Below are 16905 nucleotides of genomic sequence, written 5' to 3'. Positions count from 1 at the left end.
CTCTGTCTAAACCTGATTCTAATTGCCCTTTGATCTACGATTCACTGTGACCCAATAACCACTTATTGTCCCTGATGAATGTTATTCATAGGAGTTTTTGTGCGAGCGATTTGGAAGGTTATTGCTGTACTGTGTAGGTGGACCAAAAAAAATCTGCATTATTTAGGAGAAATTTAAAAACTAAAACTTACTGGAAGGTTTAAATACAACATGTTCAAGGTTCACGGAAAGAAAAATACTCTGCATGGGTCAAAGATGTAAGCAGAGACACGTGAAAGATATAAAGCTTTTTCTGCTTAGCCTCCCTAAAATTACAAATGAAAACTGGCATTAGGGCAAGAAATGTGAGAAGCACATCACACCTCCCACCTACAGAAGAAATATTACTCAGTGATCTTTCCGCAGTTGGTCTTCTCAAAGATACTTCAAAGAAGTGGAGGAAAAGCCCATGTGACGATAACTCTTAAAAAGGCTCCCTGTATAAAGCTGTGATCACATGCTGAATTAATGTGTTGAAGTTTGATTTTATACATATATGCATTACTGCGCAAAAGTCTTGAGCCACTCCTCATTTCTTTATATTTTCCTTCTAAGGAGCCAGACTTTGTTTTAATTATTTTAAAGTGGTGTTGAGAAAAGGTTCTCCAGGCTTTCTGAAGGTCTTTGAAAGTTTTTCTTTGAACATTGGATGCTTGTTCGCTTGTTTTCAGTTCAGTCCTTGTACCTGACCAGTATCAAAGAGAATGCTTTTTTGTATGTTAACCCACTTAACACTGATCTATGAATCATTAACCATAAAAGTACCAAACTAAAGGGATGAACCACTGTTGTGTCTACACATAACAGACATCTTGGCAAAGAAAAGAAAAAAAAAATACATTTTTAGGCAACTAACAGCTTGTCACAAAAACAGTTCATTTGATTTCATTTCTTTGGTTGAATCAACAAAAATTTCCAAAGATAAATCCGTTTGATAGCTATAAAATTAGACTTTTGCACCAACAAGGTAACTCGCAAATAGTTTTTAACTAAAAAAATTGGCATATTTCAGCATGGTGTGCAGTGTGTCTTTTAAAACGTTGAGAAAACTAAACAGTTGGAGGGCAAAAGAAGAAAGAGCAGGTTTAAAACCTACAGCAGATGAATAACACCTGAAAGTAATGTCCTTACGAAACAGGAAAAAATCCTGCAAAGACCTGACAGAAGAGTTTCAGCTGATCCATCTGCTACTCGCTGAAGCTCCTCTCAAATTCTGATGAGGATTCTTAAGGAAGGGATACGGGGAGAAAAGGCTGAGGTATGACAAATTATGCAAGAATTCGACTGAAAATCAGTGGCACGAGGTTTTATGGAGTGATGTATCCAAATCTAATTGTTTTGGTTCAGATAAGTGGAGAGGTAAAACAGTGTGTTTCTACAGCCATCTGTAGAACACAGTGGAGACTCTGTCATGGCTTAAGCTGCATTTCAGTCAGTGGTGTTGGGGATCTCATTAAAACTGGTGGACTTACAAACATACTGTGATACTATCTGAAAAGGTTTCATTTTTCAGCATGACAATGATCCCAAACACACTATCAGTACAGTAAAATCAGACCTGGGTAGAAAAGCAAAGAGTGGAACACTAGCAGTCATGGATTGGCCTCCGCAGAGCTCAGACCGCAACATTAATGAAGCAGTGTGGGATCATCTTTGAATGATCATTCAAAAGCTTTGAATGTCCTCCTGGAGCCTGGTGAGCTATTCCTGAAGACTACTTAAAGAAATGATAAGAAAGCTTGCCTAAAGGTGTTCAGACTGTCTTAAAGAATATAGGTGGTCACACCAAGTTTGACTCTCAAGCTTGTCTATTTTTGCGTCTGGACTTCTTTAAGTTGCTTGAAGACGTCTCATCTGAGAAGCTTCTTCAGTTCTGAACTGAAGAAGCTTCTCAGATGAGAGATGAAACGTCTTCAAGCAACTTAAAGATGTCCAAATGCTTTTCTTTCCAAGCTCCTTAGACTACAATGACCTGGATGACTGAGAACCTTCACAAACTTAATTTGTTTCTGCAAAGTAGAAGGACAGCCTTAAAATGAAATGTGTTTGACAAATAAAACCAAATCTGACTTGACTATCCCATTAGACACTAAAACACTTGTATCCACATCATTGTCTTTCTGCCTTCACACTCCAAATGAATCTCATCCACACATCTAAGTGTGTCTGCACTAAATCTATCATCAGGGACCCAAACACAATAAACAGGGAGTCTCCAAGCTGCTCTGTGAGGTTCACCATTTCTTTTTATTTGAATCCCAACAATCTAATTATCACATCCAGCAGATCTGATCTTGTCTGGAGTGTGAAATATTACATACGGGAGTCCATTTAGGTCATTATAATAACTATTTATGAGCCTGTTGATTAGCTAGCATGTCCAAACACACCCGATGGGAACAGTCTTGGGTGGCACAGAAAGTGGTTATTTGACATGGTGGTGCTGCTTCAAAATGCATATAAACGGGTTAATGTAGTGATCCATAGTCTATTTCATTTGTGTGTTGCAGTGAAAAGATTGTTCCAAAGATTCATTTTACAATATAAGGTTTTACAGGAAATAATGGGTCTCTTTAGGGTAATTGGGTGGACAGCCCCCCAAGGAAAAACCTCAACATACTGGACAACTTTCACCCTTCACTACAACTGCAAGTCCTGAAATTGGTAGTGTGGTTGAAGCCTCTGAAAGTCTTTTAGGTAACATTTGCCTAAATTAGTTGTTAAATTGGGCCCATTGGGATTATTAGCAGAGAATCAAGGTCTTGTTCTTCAAACTGTTTGAAAGAGAGAAGAGGATTTTTAAGGAGGCAATTAGACACAGACAGGGCTAAAGCTTCCTTAGTGCTTGGATAAGCAGAGTGGATTGCGATGCATAAACATACATTAAGAAGTGATACACTTAATAGATCATCATATTTACAGATGAGAGCCAAAGAGAACAAGCGTTTTAAGGAAGCTCATCATAAAAAACACACTTACACTGTGTTTAATGAAACTTCTTAATTTGGATTGCTTGGTTGTATTTGTTGTATTGTTTCAGTGTGCAGTAATATCATAGTAAAATGTCTTAAAGTAAACAGTGTACAGCCCTGATGTACAGTTAATATTTTCAAATATATTAATGAGCAGAGCTGAGCCGCATATATAATATATATACAGATGGTCAATCGTCATTAAATTGGTATCGGCTTACATATAGTGTGTCTGCTCTGATTGCCACTCAATACACACTCCCCAGCCACTTCATGAGTTGCACTTTGCTTATACTGGTTTGAACCCTTTTTAGCATGTGACAAATCCCCTGTTTAAACACATCCCAAAGGTGCTCTACTAGACTGAGATGTGGTGACTGTTGAGGTCATCTAACTACAGTTAGATGAGCTTTGGCGTGTTATCCTGCTGGAAGCAACCATCAGAAGGTGGGTACACTGTGGTCATAAAGCAATGAACATGCTCTGCAACAATACTCAGGTAGGCTGTGGTGTTTAAATGATTCTCAGTTGGTACTGCAGGGTTCAAAGTGTGAAAAGAAAATACTCCCCATAGCACTGCACCACCAGGAGCATGCTGAACTACAGATACAAACTTCTGACCCTGCCACCTTAACTACAACCCTGCCAATAGAAAAAGGACTTCTTTAATCAAAGGCAAATACTCACTCATTCAGAATATTTGGGGAACTTTTCATTTATCTGTTATCTAAAGAAAACTGATTTGACCTCAGTGTTGGAGATTCCTCATGATCTACCTATAAATAGCCTTTTGTGATATCCAAATGATGCTCTGAAATGTTTTAAGCACTGGGCACATCTTGGCTTTCTGAGTAATGGGCATTTAATAAAGATAGATTCTGTTTTTCACAGTGACGATTTATGGACGCTAATTCAAAACCACAGATCACAGCCAAGAAGAAAAACTGCCAAGAAGTGGGTAAAAAAACATTTCTCTGATGGAAGAAACGGTATTCAAAGGCATTCAACAAATATTTCCAAAGAAACTGATTTCCAAGCCAATTTTCACAAGTATGAAAAAGCAGAACACACAACTCTCTGATAAAAGAAACTCTTCAAAATAAAATAAATAAATAAAAAATCCACCTCTCTGCAAACTCCACTTATTGTTTCATTTCTACTACACACAGTAGCTAAGCATTGTTAGCAGTGTCAGCATTGTACTGAATGATTAAAAAGGCTCTGTGTGTTAAATGTGGAGCATAAAAAGAAATATCACATCTTTCCAAAAAAAGTGTTTAAAGTGAATGTGACAAATGTTTATACATTCTGTTGTACCACTTAGTAAGACCAATGTTTATTGAACTGTCTTTGATTTAGTTTGTGAATAGAATAAAGTGATGTGATAAATCATCGTTAGACTGGTGCCACACCAGTTGAAATACTACAACAAAAGAATAGTTTGAAACTTCGACAAACGCTTTTGTTTTCAATAATGTAATGTTTGCAGGCAGCCAGAGGAGAATCCAGTAAGTCACTGTATAAGGAAACGGTTAGAGGCAATAATTCTCCCTAAAATCTACCCATTTGTGTTTATTCACCCAAAAACAGCCATTGCACTGACCACCTTGCTGTTGGCTAGCTTTGAGCTTTGCACAATGGACACACCACTCGTCTGTGTGGAGTGAGTCTGTTTGTCTTCTGATCTTAGAGCCTAACAGAGACTCATAATATCTTTTATTTTGCTCCAGCCTCTCTCTTTGATTTTATTAAGTTTAGGCTAAAATATTTTTATACAGACACATCTTTAAGTAAATTCACATGTAGATGTGTCCTTTCATTGACATTGTATTATAGCTGTGTCACCTCTACTTAAAAAAATAAAACTTTTACATTTCTATTTGGAGACATGTTCATTAGTAATATTAGTTATGATGGGGACATCTTTGGAAAGAGCAAGGCTAGCTGTCTATTCCCTACTTCTAGCCTTCATGGTAAGCCAAACTAATTAACTCTTGGCTATGGCTCCAGACCGAGCACACAGCCACAAAGGTCTGCTGGATTAACGCAGACACGGCGGCGCGACGAATTAACAAAAGATTTGGAGACCACTGGGTGAATGCAGAAAACGTAAGAGTGTGCAACGTTGCAAAATCACTTTCTCCTCATGTGATTAAGACATGTGGCAAATCGAATTAATTTGATCTGAATTAACGTATTTAAATGCTTTCTGGCACTTTAGGTCTTTCTTATTTACTTTCTCATTTGTTAGGGAAGCAATAATCAAAACTTTGTCTCGGTCTGGTGATGCTGACAAACTCATTTAAAGTTGTGAATAGTTCAGACTCTCAGTTTGCTCTTGCCTCTCAGAATGTGAGAGTCTCCACAGCGGATAAAGCTGCTGTGTATGGACAGTGGTCTTCACCTCTGTCATGTAATGACGCTTTATTTTAAAGGTGGCTGCCAACTAACCATGGTCAGAACATGTTAGGCCTTCTTCCATATATGTCTCTGAAATTTAAGCTGTGCTTACAAGGGATGTCACATGATCTATTCTTAAGGCACCTGATTTAAATCAACCCATCCCCACTCACTCTGTCCCCACAGAGCAACACCATTTTTGTTCTCTGGAGATTTGTACGCTGATTAAGTCAATACGGCTCTGAGACCAGCCCACAGGTCGGCTGTGATTCAAAGAGTAATGGCAGCATGGAAGACATCGCGCTTGAAGGCACATACTTGTAATGACAGAGCAATTACAGAGTCTCAGATATCGCCCGTCCTCTGTGATCCAGGGCGAGAGAGGAGTCAGCGCAGTGGCAGACAAAATAAAAGTTGTTACACATTTTCTCTTTGTTTGTTTTTAACTGACACAAGCTGTAGGATCAACAGAGTAGAAATGAATGCTTGGTAAGACTGAAATTAGACGACAGCAGTATAACCACATGATGGCTCCTTTTTCACGTGGCATTTGGTTGTCCCTGATTTTTTTTAAAGCTGCTTTCACACATCATTGACTCATCAGGCTAACCACCTCATTGTGGTTAAAACCACTGGCCACATGGTGAGGTTTGCTCTATTGTCACATAATCCGAGAATAGCAGAATATAGCTGCACATCAGCGCAGTCCGGTGATAATTTAAACCACAGGAATCGGATAAGTTTAGTTACCTTACTACTCTCTTACGCTCTCCTACAAACTTCTTATAAAATGTACGCATCAAACAAATTAAGAAAACACCTGAATCACATATCAGATCTCAATGAATGACACATTAAAAGTTGAAAATCTTTACTGATATACATTTTGTAATCCATTGAGAACAGCGAGTGAAAACCGAAAGCATCAATTCTTTGACGGCTAGATTTTAAAAAAGATAAATAAATAAATCACACAAAAAATCTAAACTAAAGTTGTTCCGCTCTGAAAATTGTCCCTTAATTTTTGTGAGCCATATATTTTGAATCAGACAAATTGACAGCTCTTTCTTCTTGTTTGAGAAATCTTTTTAATGCTGTCACTAATTGCCTCCGGGGAGCTAACAGTATCCGAGGATGTGTAAAATCTTTACCTGTAATGTCGGTTCCTCTATCGTCGTCCGAGTCCTCTTCCTTCACATCTGTTCTGACCTCCTCTTTCATTTCTGGTACAAAGAAGTCCGTCTGACGAGACAGCGGAACCATATAGTTGATGACATCCGAACTGTAGATCTCAATAGTTGGGAATGCACAAAGCTTCCTCTCCTATTAAAATGGAAAAAGAAAAAAGACACAAAACAGGAAATGAGATTTACCTTATAATATCCTATTACCCTTGCAAAGATAGGCGCGTTCGTTCTGTAAAAACCACAAAGACACTGTCGAATGTCACCTTAATATTTGTGCAAACTTGTGCTTGTGTCTCTAATTGAGAAAGCGATAACCTTTCATAATTGCACTGAGCTGGAAGAGGAAAAAGAAGAAAAACCAGCACACAGACAGCATGAAGTCTGACTAGCTTTGAGCTGTGAGAAAGATCAGATCAACAGAGAGCAGATTATCTGCTTAAATGACTGCTATGCACACAAGATAACAGAATTCTACATAATCGTCTTCACAATGATCAAATTCAAGTGATGCACAATCTCTGTAAACAAATAACATGCCCTTTTCTTCACAGTGCCAGTGGCACCGGGGTCACTGGTTCTCAAAATGTGATCCCCACTGGTGGGGAATAGAGCCACTGCAGCTGTGGCGTACACGACCAGGAGAAAACTACAGATTTCTGATGGAGTCGAGCTAACTAACTAAAAAAACTGAACTATAATCCTGTTTTTTTATCTTTGGTGGTAGGATATGAACTTTTTTGCCTTATGTTGTCAGACATGCCTGAAAAAATGTTTAGGAAGCAGTGATGCAAAGGCCCTCGTGTTTCATTTGCATGAAAAAGGTCTGAGCAGACTCAATTAACTTCAACACTGAGAGTAAAGGACATCTTCAGTTCTCACTGTACCCATCATGTTTTTCCAAGTTATTATTTTGCACTACAAAAGCTAAACACAAATTTAAAACACCCAAAGGCCTCATAAAACTACTGGTTAAATCCTTTCTTTCAATGTTTCTCACATAAAACACGACAAAGAGCGTAGGGACCGAGGACCCGTGCTGAAGGAGTGTGATGAACACCTTAGACAAGCAGAAAACATTTCAAATATGCAGTTCAGAAGTGCCTTTGCTGATATAACACTATGTCTTTCATACATTAATATGTATATACTGTATCCCCTTCCATGTGAGTTCATTAAAGTTGCATTACCATCTACATCTGTGCGTCTACACTCTCCGCAAGAAGTATATGCAGTGAGTGGAGAGTTTATAAATATTATACTATATTTTCCTCTAAAGTGGACATTAGCCTTTCATAATTTTTCTTTATGCTTTCATATAGTTCTCAAGGGACTGCAGAGGAATGAGCTGTGTGATGAGCCATCAGAGCGCGGCAGAAGCAGAGGTGAGCTGCACAGGCTGGTCTCAGCTGTGAACGGCTGCAAAGTGACATATGAATGCTGGAATGCACAAACATGAACACAAGTCAATAAAAATCCCACGCAGTGTTTTTGCCCTTGATTTTATTTTTTTATTCCTTATGATTCATAAAAAAAGTTGCCTTGTTGTTCACTTATAATAGAGATCTGGCTAAGGGTAACACTCTGTAGCTACTAAAGAGAAGGGAGCTCAGTATGATGGGTTGTTTTACATAATTCTTTCTCGTTCCTCATATTAAAGGCAAATTTATGACTGTATACTGCTGCTGGCTGTGAGCACAGCTGCAGCTGCTCTGTCTGGCTCTTATAGGTGAAGCTGTGGCTGGATACAGTTATCACTCAGCCTTCAGACAGCTGCATTCGAAGGTTGACTCTGTGGTGCTGTGAATATGTACGGCTGTACTATTTGCTTCTGTGACAAATGTGTTAAACCGCCAACCCCATTACAGCACATTCATCACTGCACACACACACGTGCAGTCAGTGTTCTTCTCATTAACAGATATGTCACAGTCAGAACTGCAACAGCCCAAGTACAGCCATGGCTACAGTGGCAGCTTTGTCATACCAAGGCTGCCCTCACAATCACAGCAATTACAGCCTCTGCCTCAATCAGCTTTGGCAGTGGTCACTGAGACCCCCCTCTTCCAGTTTTCTTTCAGTGCCACACTGAGGCTGCACCGGCCTGCCTTTACATCGCACAGATTAATGCATACCTATGAGATTTTCTCTATTGGGGAAAAGGATTAAAAGGTGGTGCAAAAGTTTTGCAAGGAGATACAAAAGTAGTCCAGGAAAACCCGACCTTTTTGGGTCTAACTATATTGTTGTTTTTGTATATTTTTGGGGGCCACATTCCTGACATTTTAGGACATAAGCATTATGTGGACAACTGATATCAGCAAATGGCTCCAAAACACTCAAAAGAATTCATAGTTTTGAGCTGTGCTTTGGGGCATTAAATCGCTACAAATATGCCCTTTACCAACACCAAAGCAACCTTTAACCATAACATTTCTCCACCATGCTTGAAAGATGGCTTCAAGCATTCCTTCAGCATCTTTCCATTTGCTACACATCTAAGAGCTCAAGCACACATGTGTCTATACACAACACTTCTTTCCCCCCAAACTGTCTCTGTCCAGTGTCTTTGAGAGTTTTTTTTTAACCACTCTTAATCATCTCCTTTTTACTGGCCAGCCTCACATTTGGCTTTTTTTTGTTGCAACTATGCCTAGAAGGCCAGCTTCCAAGAGTCGACTCTTGACTGTGTGTTGATAATGGTGTTTGGTGGGTGCCATTTAATGAAGCTGCCAGTTGAAGACCTGTGAGGCGACAAATACATCAAACTACTTGTCTTCTTGCTCAGTCGCGCTCCAGGGCCTCACACATCTCTTTCTATTCTTGTTAGAGCAAGACCGCTCTGCTCTGTGCAAGGAGAACTTGCCAGCACTGCATGCGATCTTCAGTGTTTGTCAGTTTCCCACAGCTTTCATTTCTTAGAACAAGAGCAAGAATAGCAATGTTTACAGCTTTTTGGGGGGCCCTTTTTAAGACTTGAATAAAACCTGCAAAGAATTCAACATTAACTGAATAAAGAAGTGTTTCAGAGTTCAGCCGTGATAACAGGAAAAGGAGTTTTTAATGATCAGTTAGGATTTCGCTTGCATTAGAGAGCAAAACGTGCCGTTGACACACAGGAGTGCGCTTTGCTATGAGCGTCTGTATAAGACAACATTCCATTATCATCATTAATGGCACTCACAAACAATTTCATTAATTTTATTTATTTTTTATGTACATGTCTTTAAACTTAATAACAACATATTTAAGTGATAACTTATTTTTTAGCTAAAATTACAAAAAATCAATAGAATGAAAAAGTAAAAACATATGCAATGCTAGTTACAAGTAAAACTATAAAAGCATTAGAACAAAATTGTCATGGTCCTGGGTCGTGTGACCCAGTGTTGAGTTTCATGTATCTTTTGTATTCATTTATGCTTAAGCTTAGTTCGTCTAATTAATTTCTAGGGTGCTGTTTAGCCCTTTGTTTCTTAGTTGTTTATGTCATCTCCCTGTACTCAGTCTCCCTGGTTCGTGCGTCTACCTGTCATGCGTCATGTCTGCGTGGTTATGTTTAGTTCATGTCATGTCTAATCTCCATGTTTCCTGTTTTACTTTGAAAGTCTGTATTCAATGTCAGTGTATTTAGTTTCACTTCTCCTGTCCTGTCTTTAGGTTCATGTGTGTCAGCTGTGCTCCCATGTGTGGCCACTTCCCCTGATCATCCCTCATGTGTATTTAGTCTCTGTGTTTCATGCAGTCTGTGTCGCGTCATCTGTGTTCCCACCCTCCATGTCCTCACGGCCAGTCTTTACAGTCATCGTCATGGTTTTCTGAGTCTTCATAGCTTATCAGTATCTGCTTCCAGTTTAGTTTAAGTTCCGTTTAGTCACGGTATTTCTGCTTTGTTTGAAACCTGTCATCAGCCATAATAAAGGCTCGCTTTCAGTTTAAGTTTACTCCGGTCTACTCTCTTGTGTTCGCACATGGGTCCACCACACACATCACTGTACCGTCTGTCTCCTCAGATCGTGACAAAAATGCCCTTGAAGTATTAAAAGCACACAAAACAGAAAAATTGCCTCATGATTGTTATGTTATAACTGATGTCTCAGTATCTCCTGCTGAAACTGAGCAAGCCGGTGCTAATTTGAGCTACTGAACCTTGTAAACATAGCTTTTATCACCAAGTTTATCTTTTTAAATTATTACCACACAAAGTAGAAAGTAACTGTAAAGGAGAAGCTGTGAAATAGCTTTGAAGATACTTGATATTTTTCTATTAAAAACAGGAGACTTTGAATAGAAGGAAGCATGCAGGGAAAGCTCCAGGGAAGTATAACTCTAAAAATGTGACTTTGCACCATTAAATAGATTTAAATATTCTTATTCTATTCACTTTTTATTCTTTGACTAGCAAATAAGCGAAAATGACATTTACAAGAAGTGCTTTTGGTTCAGCTCGTTAGTTAAACCTCTCAGAACTGAAGTGACCACTTCAAATTTTTTAAAAAGCAGTTTCTCCCCAAAAAACTAAAAAAAACCTTAAACCTGGTGCACTTTTCAAAACTTCTTTTTGCTCTTTGAAAATGTTGCGAGGTTTATTTCTTTAAATCTGCTGCTGGATAAATGTGTTGTTGTGTTAAACCGCACTTCTGATTTCTCCTTAGCGCACATATTCGTTCCCACGTGGAAACCTTCACGCACTCGCTCTCTTTATATTACACAGTATAACTCCACTGTTTGAATTTTTATGCTCGCGCTGCCCTTCATCTCACCACGCAAATGTTCATAAAGGTCTCGTCTATAAATTTAAGTGAATGTATATACTTGCTGTGTTGTCATGGTTATGTTACAAAACAAGCTATTCTGAGCTCTGAGGGGGAAATAATGAAAGAAACAAGTTGGATGGCCTAACTGCGGTAACCTGGCTCCATTTCCTATGGGTCAGGGTGATCTAGGTTGACTGATGGGTTTTAATCTAATCCTTGCAAAATAAGACTATAGGAGCTGGTATGAATCACCTGGCTGCTACACACAGAGGCTCCAGCCTTGGGGCTCCTTATGCAAATGAGTGCCCATCTCCTTGAACCTACTCCGATAATGAGCAGAGAATTTGAGACAAAGACAGTTCACTATACTGTAGGCATATATGTATCTCCAAGGGATACGGTAACAGATAAAAGAAAGAAAAGCACATATAAGAAAGGTGTAAACCAATATATCTGCATTACAGACAGTAAGAGTTACTTTAAAACAGTCATTTGTTAATAATTTCCCATTTCTTTCCATAAAAGATTCTTCCAGCAGTGACTGCAAGATGTTATTTAAACACTTGGCTGAATCTGATGAATTAATGGTTACCACAGCATCAGGGAGACAGGATATAACTTCCATTATCTTTGGTACAAATACAAATTTAATTTAATTTAACAAAGGAAATGCAAAGTACTTTCTTTTGCAAAAGTCTCATACCTGAATAAAAAAATAAATGAACAAATAAAGCAACACAACAGCATGTGAAGCTACAAGAGGCACAAGATGATGCACATGTTCAATAATCCACTTTGCAGGATGCCAGTGTGTTATAAAGACAGCTTATTAGACAGCACAGGTTTTCTTTGACTTTAAAACAATTTTTGATTCTGGACCTTTTAATTTTGTAAATCATGTCATGCATATTACCAATTAATTACTAATTAATACTATATAGTGATTTACTGACACATATATTAGCCCATCTCAGTCCTGAGGAGGAATGTTTCTATAACATCTTATCTCATCTTATCACCTAATCCTGCAGAATGGAGTCAAAAATCCTACTTGTGACCGTTAATGTAAAACTCCCTGTGCATTATGGTGTAGGTCCCTGTAATGGCACTAAAGTAGTTCCAAAACATTAGGGCACGGTCTGCTGGGTCATGTGGGTGGAGCTTCTGTGTTCTTTGGGCTGGCGGTGTGGTTGCTTAAAATGCAGCAGCGTTAACGTACGTAGATGCCAAAATGACATCAACATAAATGTCCACAGTTTTCCAGCAGGGCATTCAGTTGTTGTGACAAATCACTGGGCACTTACTTAATTCACAAACGCACCACTCTAGAGCTGTTCTTCAAAATAAATGTACTCCACATTAAAACAAAATTTGCTTTAACAGAAACATTGAATATCATTACTGCACTCCTGCTAACGCATTAACAGTGTTACGTTGTTGAATATATTTATTTTGAAAATCATCCTAAAAATTACGACTGGTGTGTTTTTCACTTCCATTAACATATTTTGCAGTATGAAGTTGATTTTTTGAAAGCTTTTATTCTAATTTTCCGATTATAAAATCTTCACATAGGTTTGTTTATTCAATCATCTTCCCTGCTGCAGGCATTTTACTACACTTAATCTGTGGTTATAAGATTCATTTCTATTGTATATTCTGTTGCTCTTTAAGGTATTTCAAAGACCTCAGTGACAGTTTTTTTTTTAATTACTCCTTCTGCTGTCGACACAAACAACTACTTCTAATTACACAGTAATTGATTCTTCACTTTAACTGTACTTGCCTTTATGAACAGTGCACAATCAAAAGGCAATCTCTAAACTGAAGTAACCAAAGTAACATTAACATAATTAGCTTTTTTCTGTCTTTGATGATATTTAATGAAAACTAAACAGAGACAAAAATACCAAAATATATACGGAAGCAGAGGTTTTAACTAAGATCTTTGTTTCAAACATAAGCCTACCTGTTCCAAACTTGAATATCATTTCCATGGGTGCCTCAGCATTCACTTACACTGCCTAGTTATAGCTGCTCAAATCTTCAGGCAGCATTAATCTTTACACCTGACAGTGACTTCTGTGATAGATTTTTATGAAGTTAACACCTGTATTTTAGGGGGATTGCACTTCTTTTTCAGGAGGCCTGATGGAACCTTTTGGAGAACAATGACCCATGTTGTGTTTGGTGCTGTTTGTTTTGGCTCTAGGATAGGCCTCAAGGACAGACTAGTTGCTTTTTGATAGTGCAGAGGCACAATTTGTTTCCTTATCTGGAGAGCAGACATAGAAGGGGGTATATGAAACTCTGTGTGAGATTAGAACATCAGAACAGGGATGATGATACCTGCTGTAATGTGTTTTCATTTCTCCTCTCCTTGATATTCAGTCATTTTCATAATAAATATATTCATATTTTATACTATTCTTCTGGGTCCCTTGATTATTTCTGCATGAAGAAAACCTCTCATCATAACTTCTTACTAACCTGCTTTTGTTTACTCCAACATTGTTGGGTACCCCCCCCCCCCCCCCCCCACCACCACCACCACCACCACCACCTCCTTTTTTTAATCAAAGTATTTTTTCTTGTGGTAAATCCTCCTCAGCTAATATAAAAAGCAGGTCTAACATACATTAGTTTATTTCAGAAGGCATTATTACTGGTACTGATTGGAGTCACTATCATATGTTACATAAGTTTCACTGAAATAGGCTTGTTCCATATTACATGTTATACACAGTGTGTTTCATTTTTCTTACCTGTTTAAATGATTACAGCCATCTCATCTGACAGCCAGCAAAAGGAAAAAAACAACAACAACTAACATCTATTATTAAACAACGATATGTACAACAAAGGGGTCTGATCTGTGAGGGGTATGTTTCACTGACCAGTAATCTATACTTACTGTCACTGGGGAAATAAATAAAGAAATCGCAGACAGATTAACTGTCATAATCAAAACTCGCTCCCGGCTTGAACGTCTTAATTATACGACAAGCAAGATGTTCTCTTTCCACCCAGTGGCCTTTTGTGGTTTCTGCCTGTCTGCTCTCTGATTGGGTGCCATCTATTTCCCGAAAGCTTATCATGGAGTCAACAAGCTTCCACTTAACCTGTGTCTTGAAGCTGCTGGGAATGAAATGTGCTCTGCTGCAGGATACAGAGGCAGATGGCTGAACCATCGAAAAACAGGTCACTGCTTCCTTGCCCGTCGCCTCCTAGCAGACTCAATGGTTATCATCGTCACGGCCACACTTTCCAAAATTCCTCATCACATTAGGAAATCTCACCTCTTAATAATTACTGATGACCAAAGACTAAATTGACTACATTTAAATTAAGAGCGAATACAATTTAATGATTAATATTTACTATACAAAATAGTCTTTTCTTAATTTTTCCCATAAATAATACATTTGAAGGAAAAGCTCTTGTGCTTGCAAATAAACAGAAGATAATCCCCAAGTTGGTGATGTAAACAAATCAGAATATAGTGGAGGTGTGAAATCCAGGTATAATTATGTGCAGTCAAGTGCTAAAGGCACAGAAGTTTGAATTTCAATAAAAAAATACACCTGCTAAAGTCACTACTGTATTTGGTTACATTTTGTCTATGAAAAAAACACATTTTAATTAGAGAAATCAGACAGTCTGGAGTTTGATTTGCATGACAGCTCAAAACTCTGGGGCCTGCTGTTTGCTGACAACAGTAGAAAAAACATATATGTAGGCGTTGCGGCAAAGTGTAAGACACAGAAGTGGGTGATATCCATCATATATCCACCAGCCACCCCTCATTTCTTTTTTATGTTTTGCTTCAGAGGAGCCAAATATAACGCTTTACTGTATTAGTTACCATGTTTTCAGTTGAATCTATGAAAACTGGCAAATATCACAGTTTTAGGCATATCTCAGTATGAGGAGTGAGTCCTTAAAAATTTAGGAAACTGGACAAGTGGACGACAAACGAAACAAGTGACAAACTTATAAACTATCAACAACAGATGAACAGTATCTGAAAGTCATCCTTAAGAAACCCACCAAAAGCCTGACACAGGGTCTAAAACATGCATCTGGCCCTTCAGTTGATCCATCTACTGTTCACGGACGCCTCACTGGTGTGGGATCATCTTGACTTAGAACAAAACAAAAGTCGACCAAAATCCAAAGAAGAGCTTTGAATGTCCCACAAGAAGCCTGGAGAAATATTCCTGAAAACTACTTACAAGAAATGACAAGAAAAGTGCCAAAGAGAGTTCAGGCTGTGTTGAAAAGTAAAGACAGTCCGACCAAACATAGATTTTCAAGAGATCTTGCCCTATAAGCTGTATTTCCATGTAATGTTTGCATATAGTTCAATACATTGCTGCACCTGTTTCCCACATTCCCTGCAAAATATAAAGAAATCATGGGTACTGTAGTACTCTACCTTCAAAATACGCATCACAATCTCTGGCACATGGCAGAAGTTCAAAAGCTAAGAAAACATAAAATGTTAGAAAAATATGTTATTTGCTGCATGTATTGTTACTACAATACAACATTTCATGCCTACACAGGATATTTTATCTTATGTGTAACCATGTCAGGATTTCCTTTGGAAAGAAAAGTATTAATTAATATCAGTTGCTTGGCCGATGTAGTGTACAGGATTTTTAACCAGAAAAGAATAGTATCATCTTGGCTTAGGAATGCTTCTTGTATCACATACCTCATTAGGTAATGAGTAATTAATCAGGCTCTATCCTTAAAATAAGACAAGTACTGTGATATTTACAGGATCTCACAAAATGTCCGTGGAAGAAGAGGTGTGAAGTGAACAAACACAGAACAAGTCAGTTTGAAGGAGAACGAGATGATTAAATAGAAGGACACAGGTTGAAGCATCAGTTCTGTGGACGTGCCCTTGAACACAGTCTTATCCCCAGGATAGTACTCTGACTGACCTTTTATTAATACTCACTTCAAGATATAGGCAGTAATTCCCGCACTGAATCAATAGAAATGCCCCCACTTTTAATTACTGCTCATAAAGCAGCCTTCCAGGAGGAATATAATACATCCTACTGTAACAATCAAGATCAGTATATCAGTCAGATCGGTCTCATAAAAAGTCTTCTCGGGTGAGATTGAAATACATACTTTTTTCACATTAATTTAAAAGCAACTGGTTTTCTGTAACTTATAAGAATATATGAGAAATGATAGCAGCTGCTCAAATGATTGAACAGAGACAACAGTCAATTTCTAGACCACAAAAGCAAATGACTTGAACCCTAATAATTTCCAAAAAGTTACAATGTTTTGAAACTGGAGATTTAATTGAATCTTCTGACAGAAAAAGAAATGGCATATTAAAATTAAATAATAAATTAAATATTATTTTGCACACATGCATTGTTGTGCAATTTATTCACGTTTTTCAGTAAAAAGAAATCATACTGAGGATGAGGAGGTTTCAAAAACTCCCAAAAAACCCGTGTATCGAATATGGAACACGTGGCATCACAGTGCCAAGTTAGTAGTTTATGGTGATATAACTAC

The 16905-nt window shown here is 38.1% G+C and overlaps 1 protein-coding gene across 1 annotated transcript in view; it reads right to left on the bottom strand.

Annotated features, from left to right (window-relative positions):
- The window catches only part of tex264a (testis expressed 264, ER-phagy receptor a), a 70408-nt gene that overhangs the window by 2271 nt on the left and 51232 nt on the right, over nucleotides 1-16905 (bottom strand). Inside the window, exon 3 of the mRNA XM_006806699.3 lies at nucleotides 6563-6734. Within this exon, the coding sequence (XP_006806762.1) occupies nucleotides 6563-6734 (172 nt within the window). The remainder of the gene's footprint in view (nucleotides 1-6562; nucleotides 6735-16905) is intronic.

This window comes from Neolamprologus brichardi, chromosome 5, assembly GCF_056152115.1.
Source record: "Neolamprologus brichardi isolate AB-2024 chromosome 5, ASM5615211v1, whole genome shotgun sequence".
Classification (NCBI taxonomy): Eukaryota; Metazoa; Chordata; class Actinopteri; order Cichliformes; family Cichlidae; genus Neolamprologus; species Neolamprologus brichardi.
This window is presented reverse-complemented; position numbering and strand designations above follow the sequence as displayed.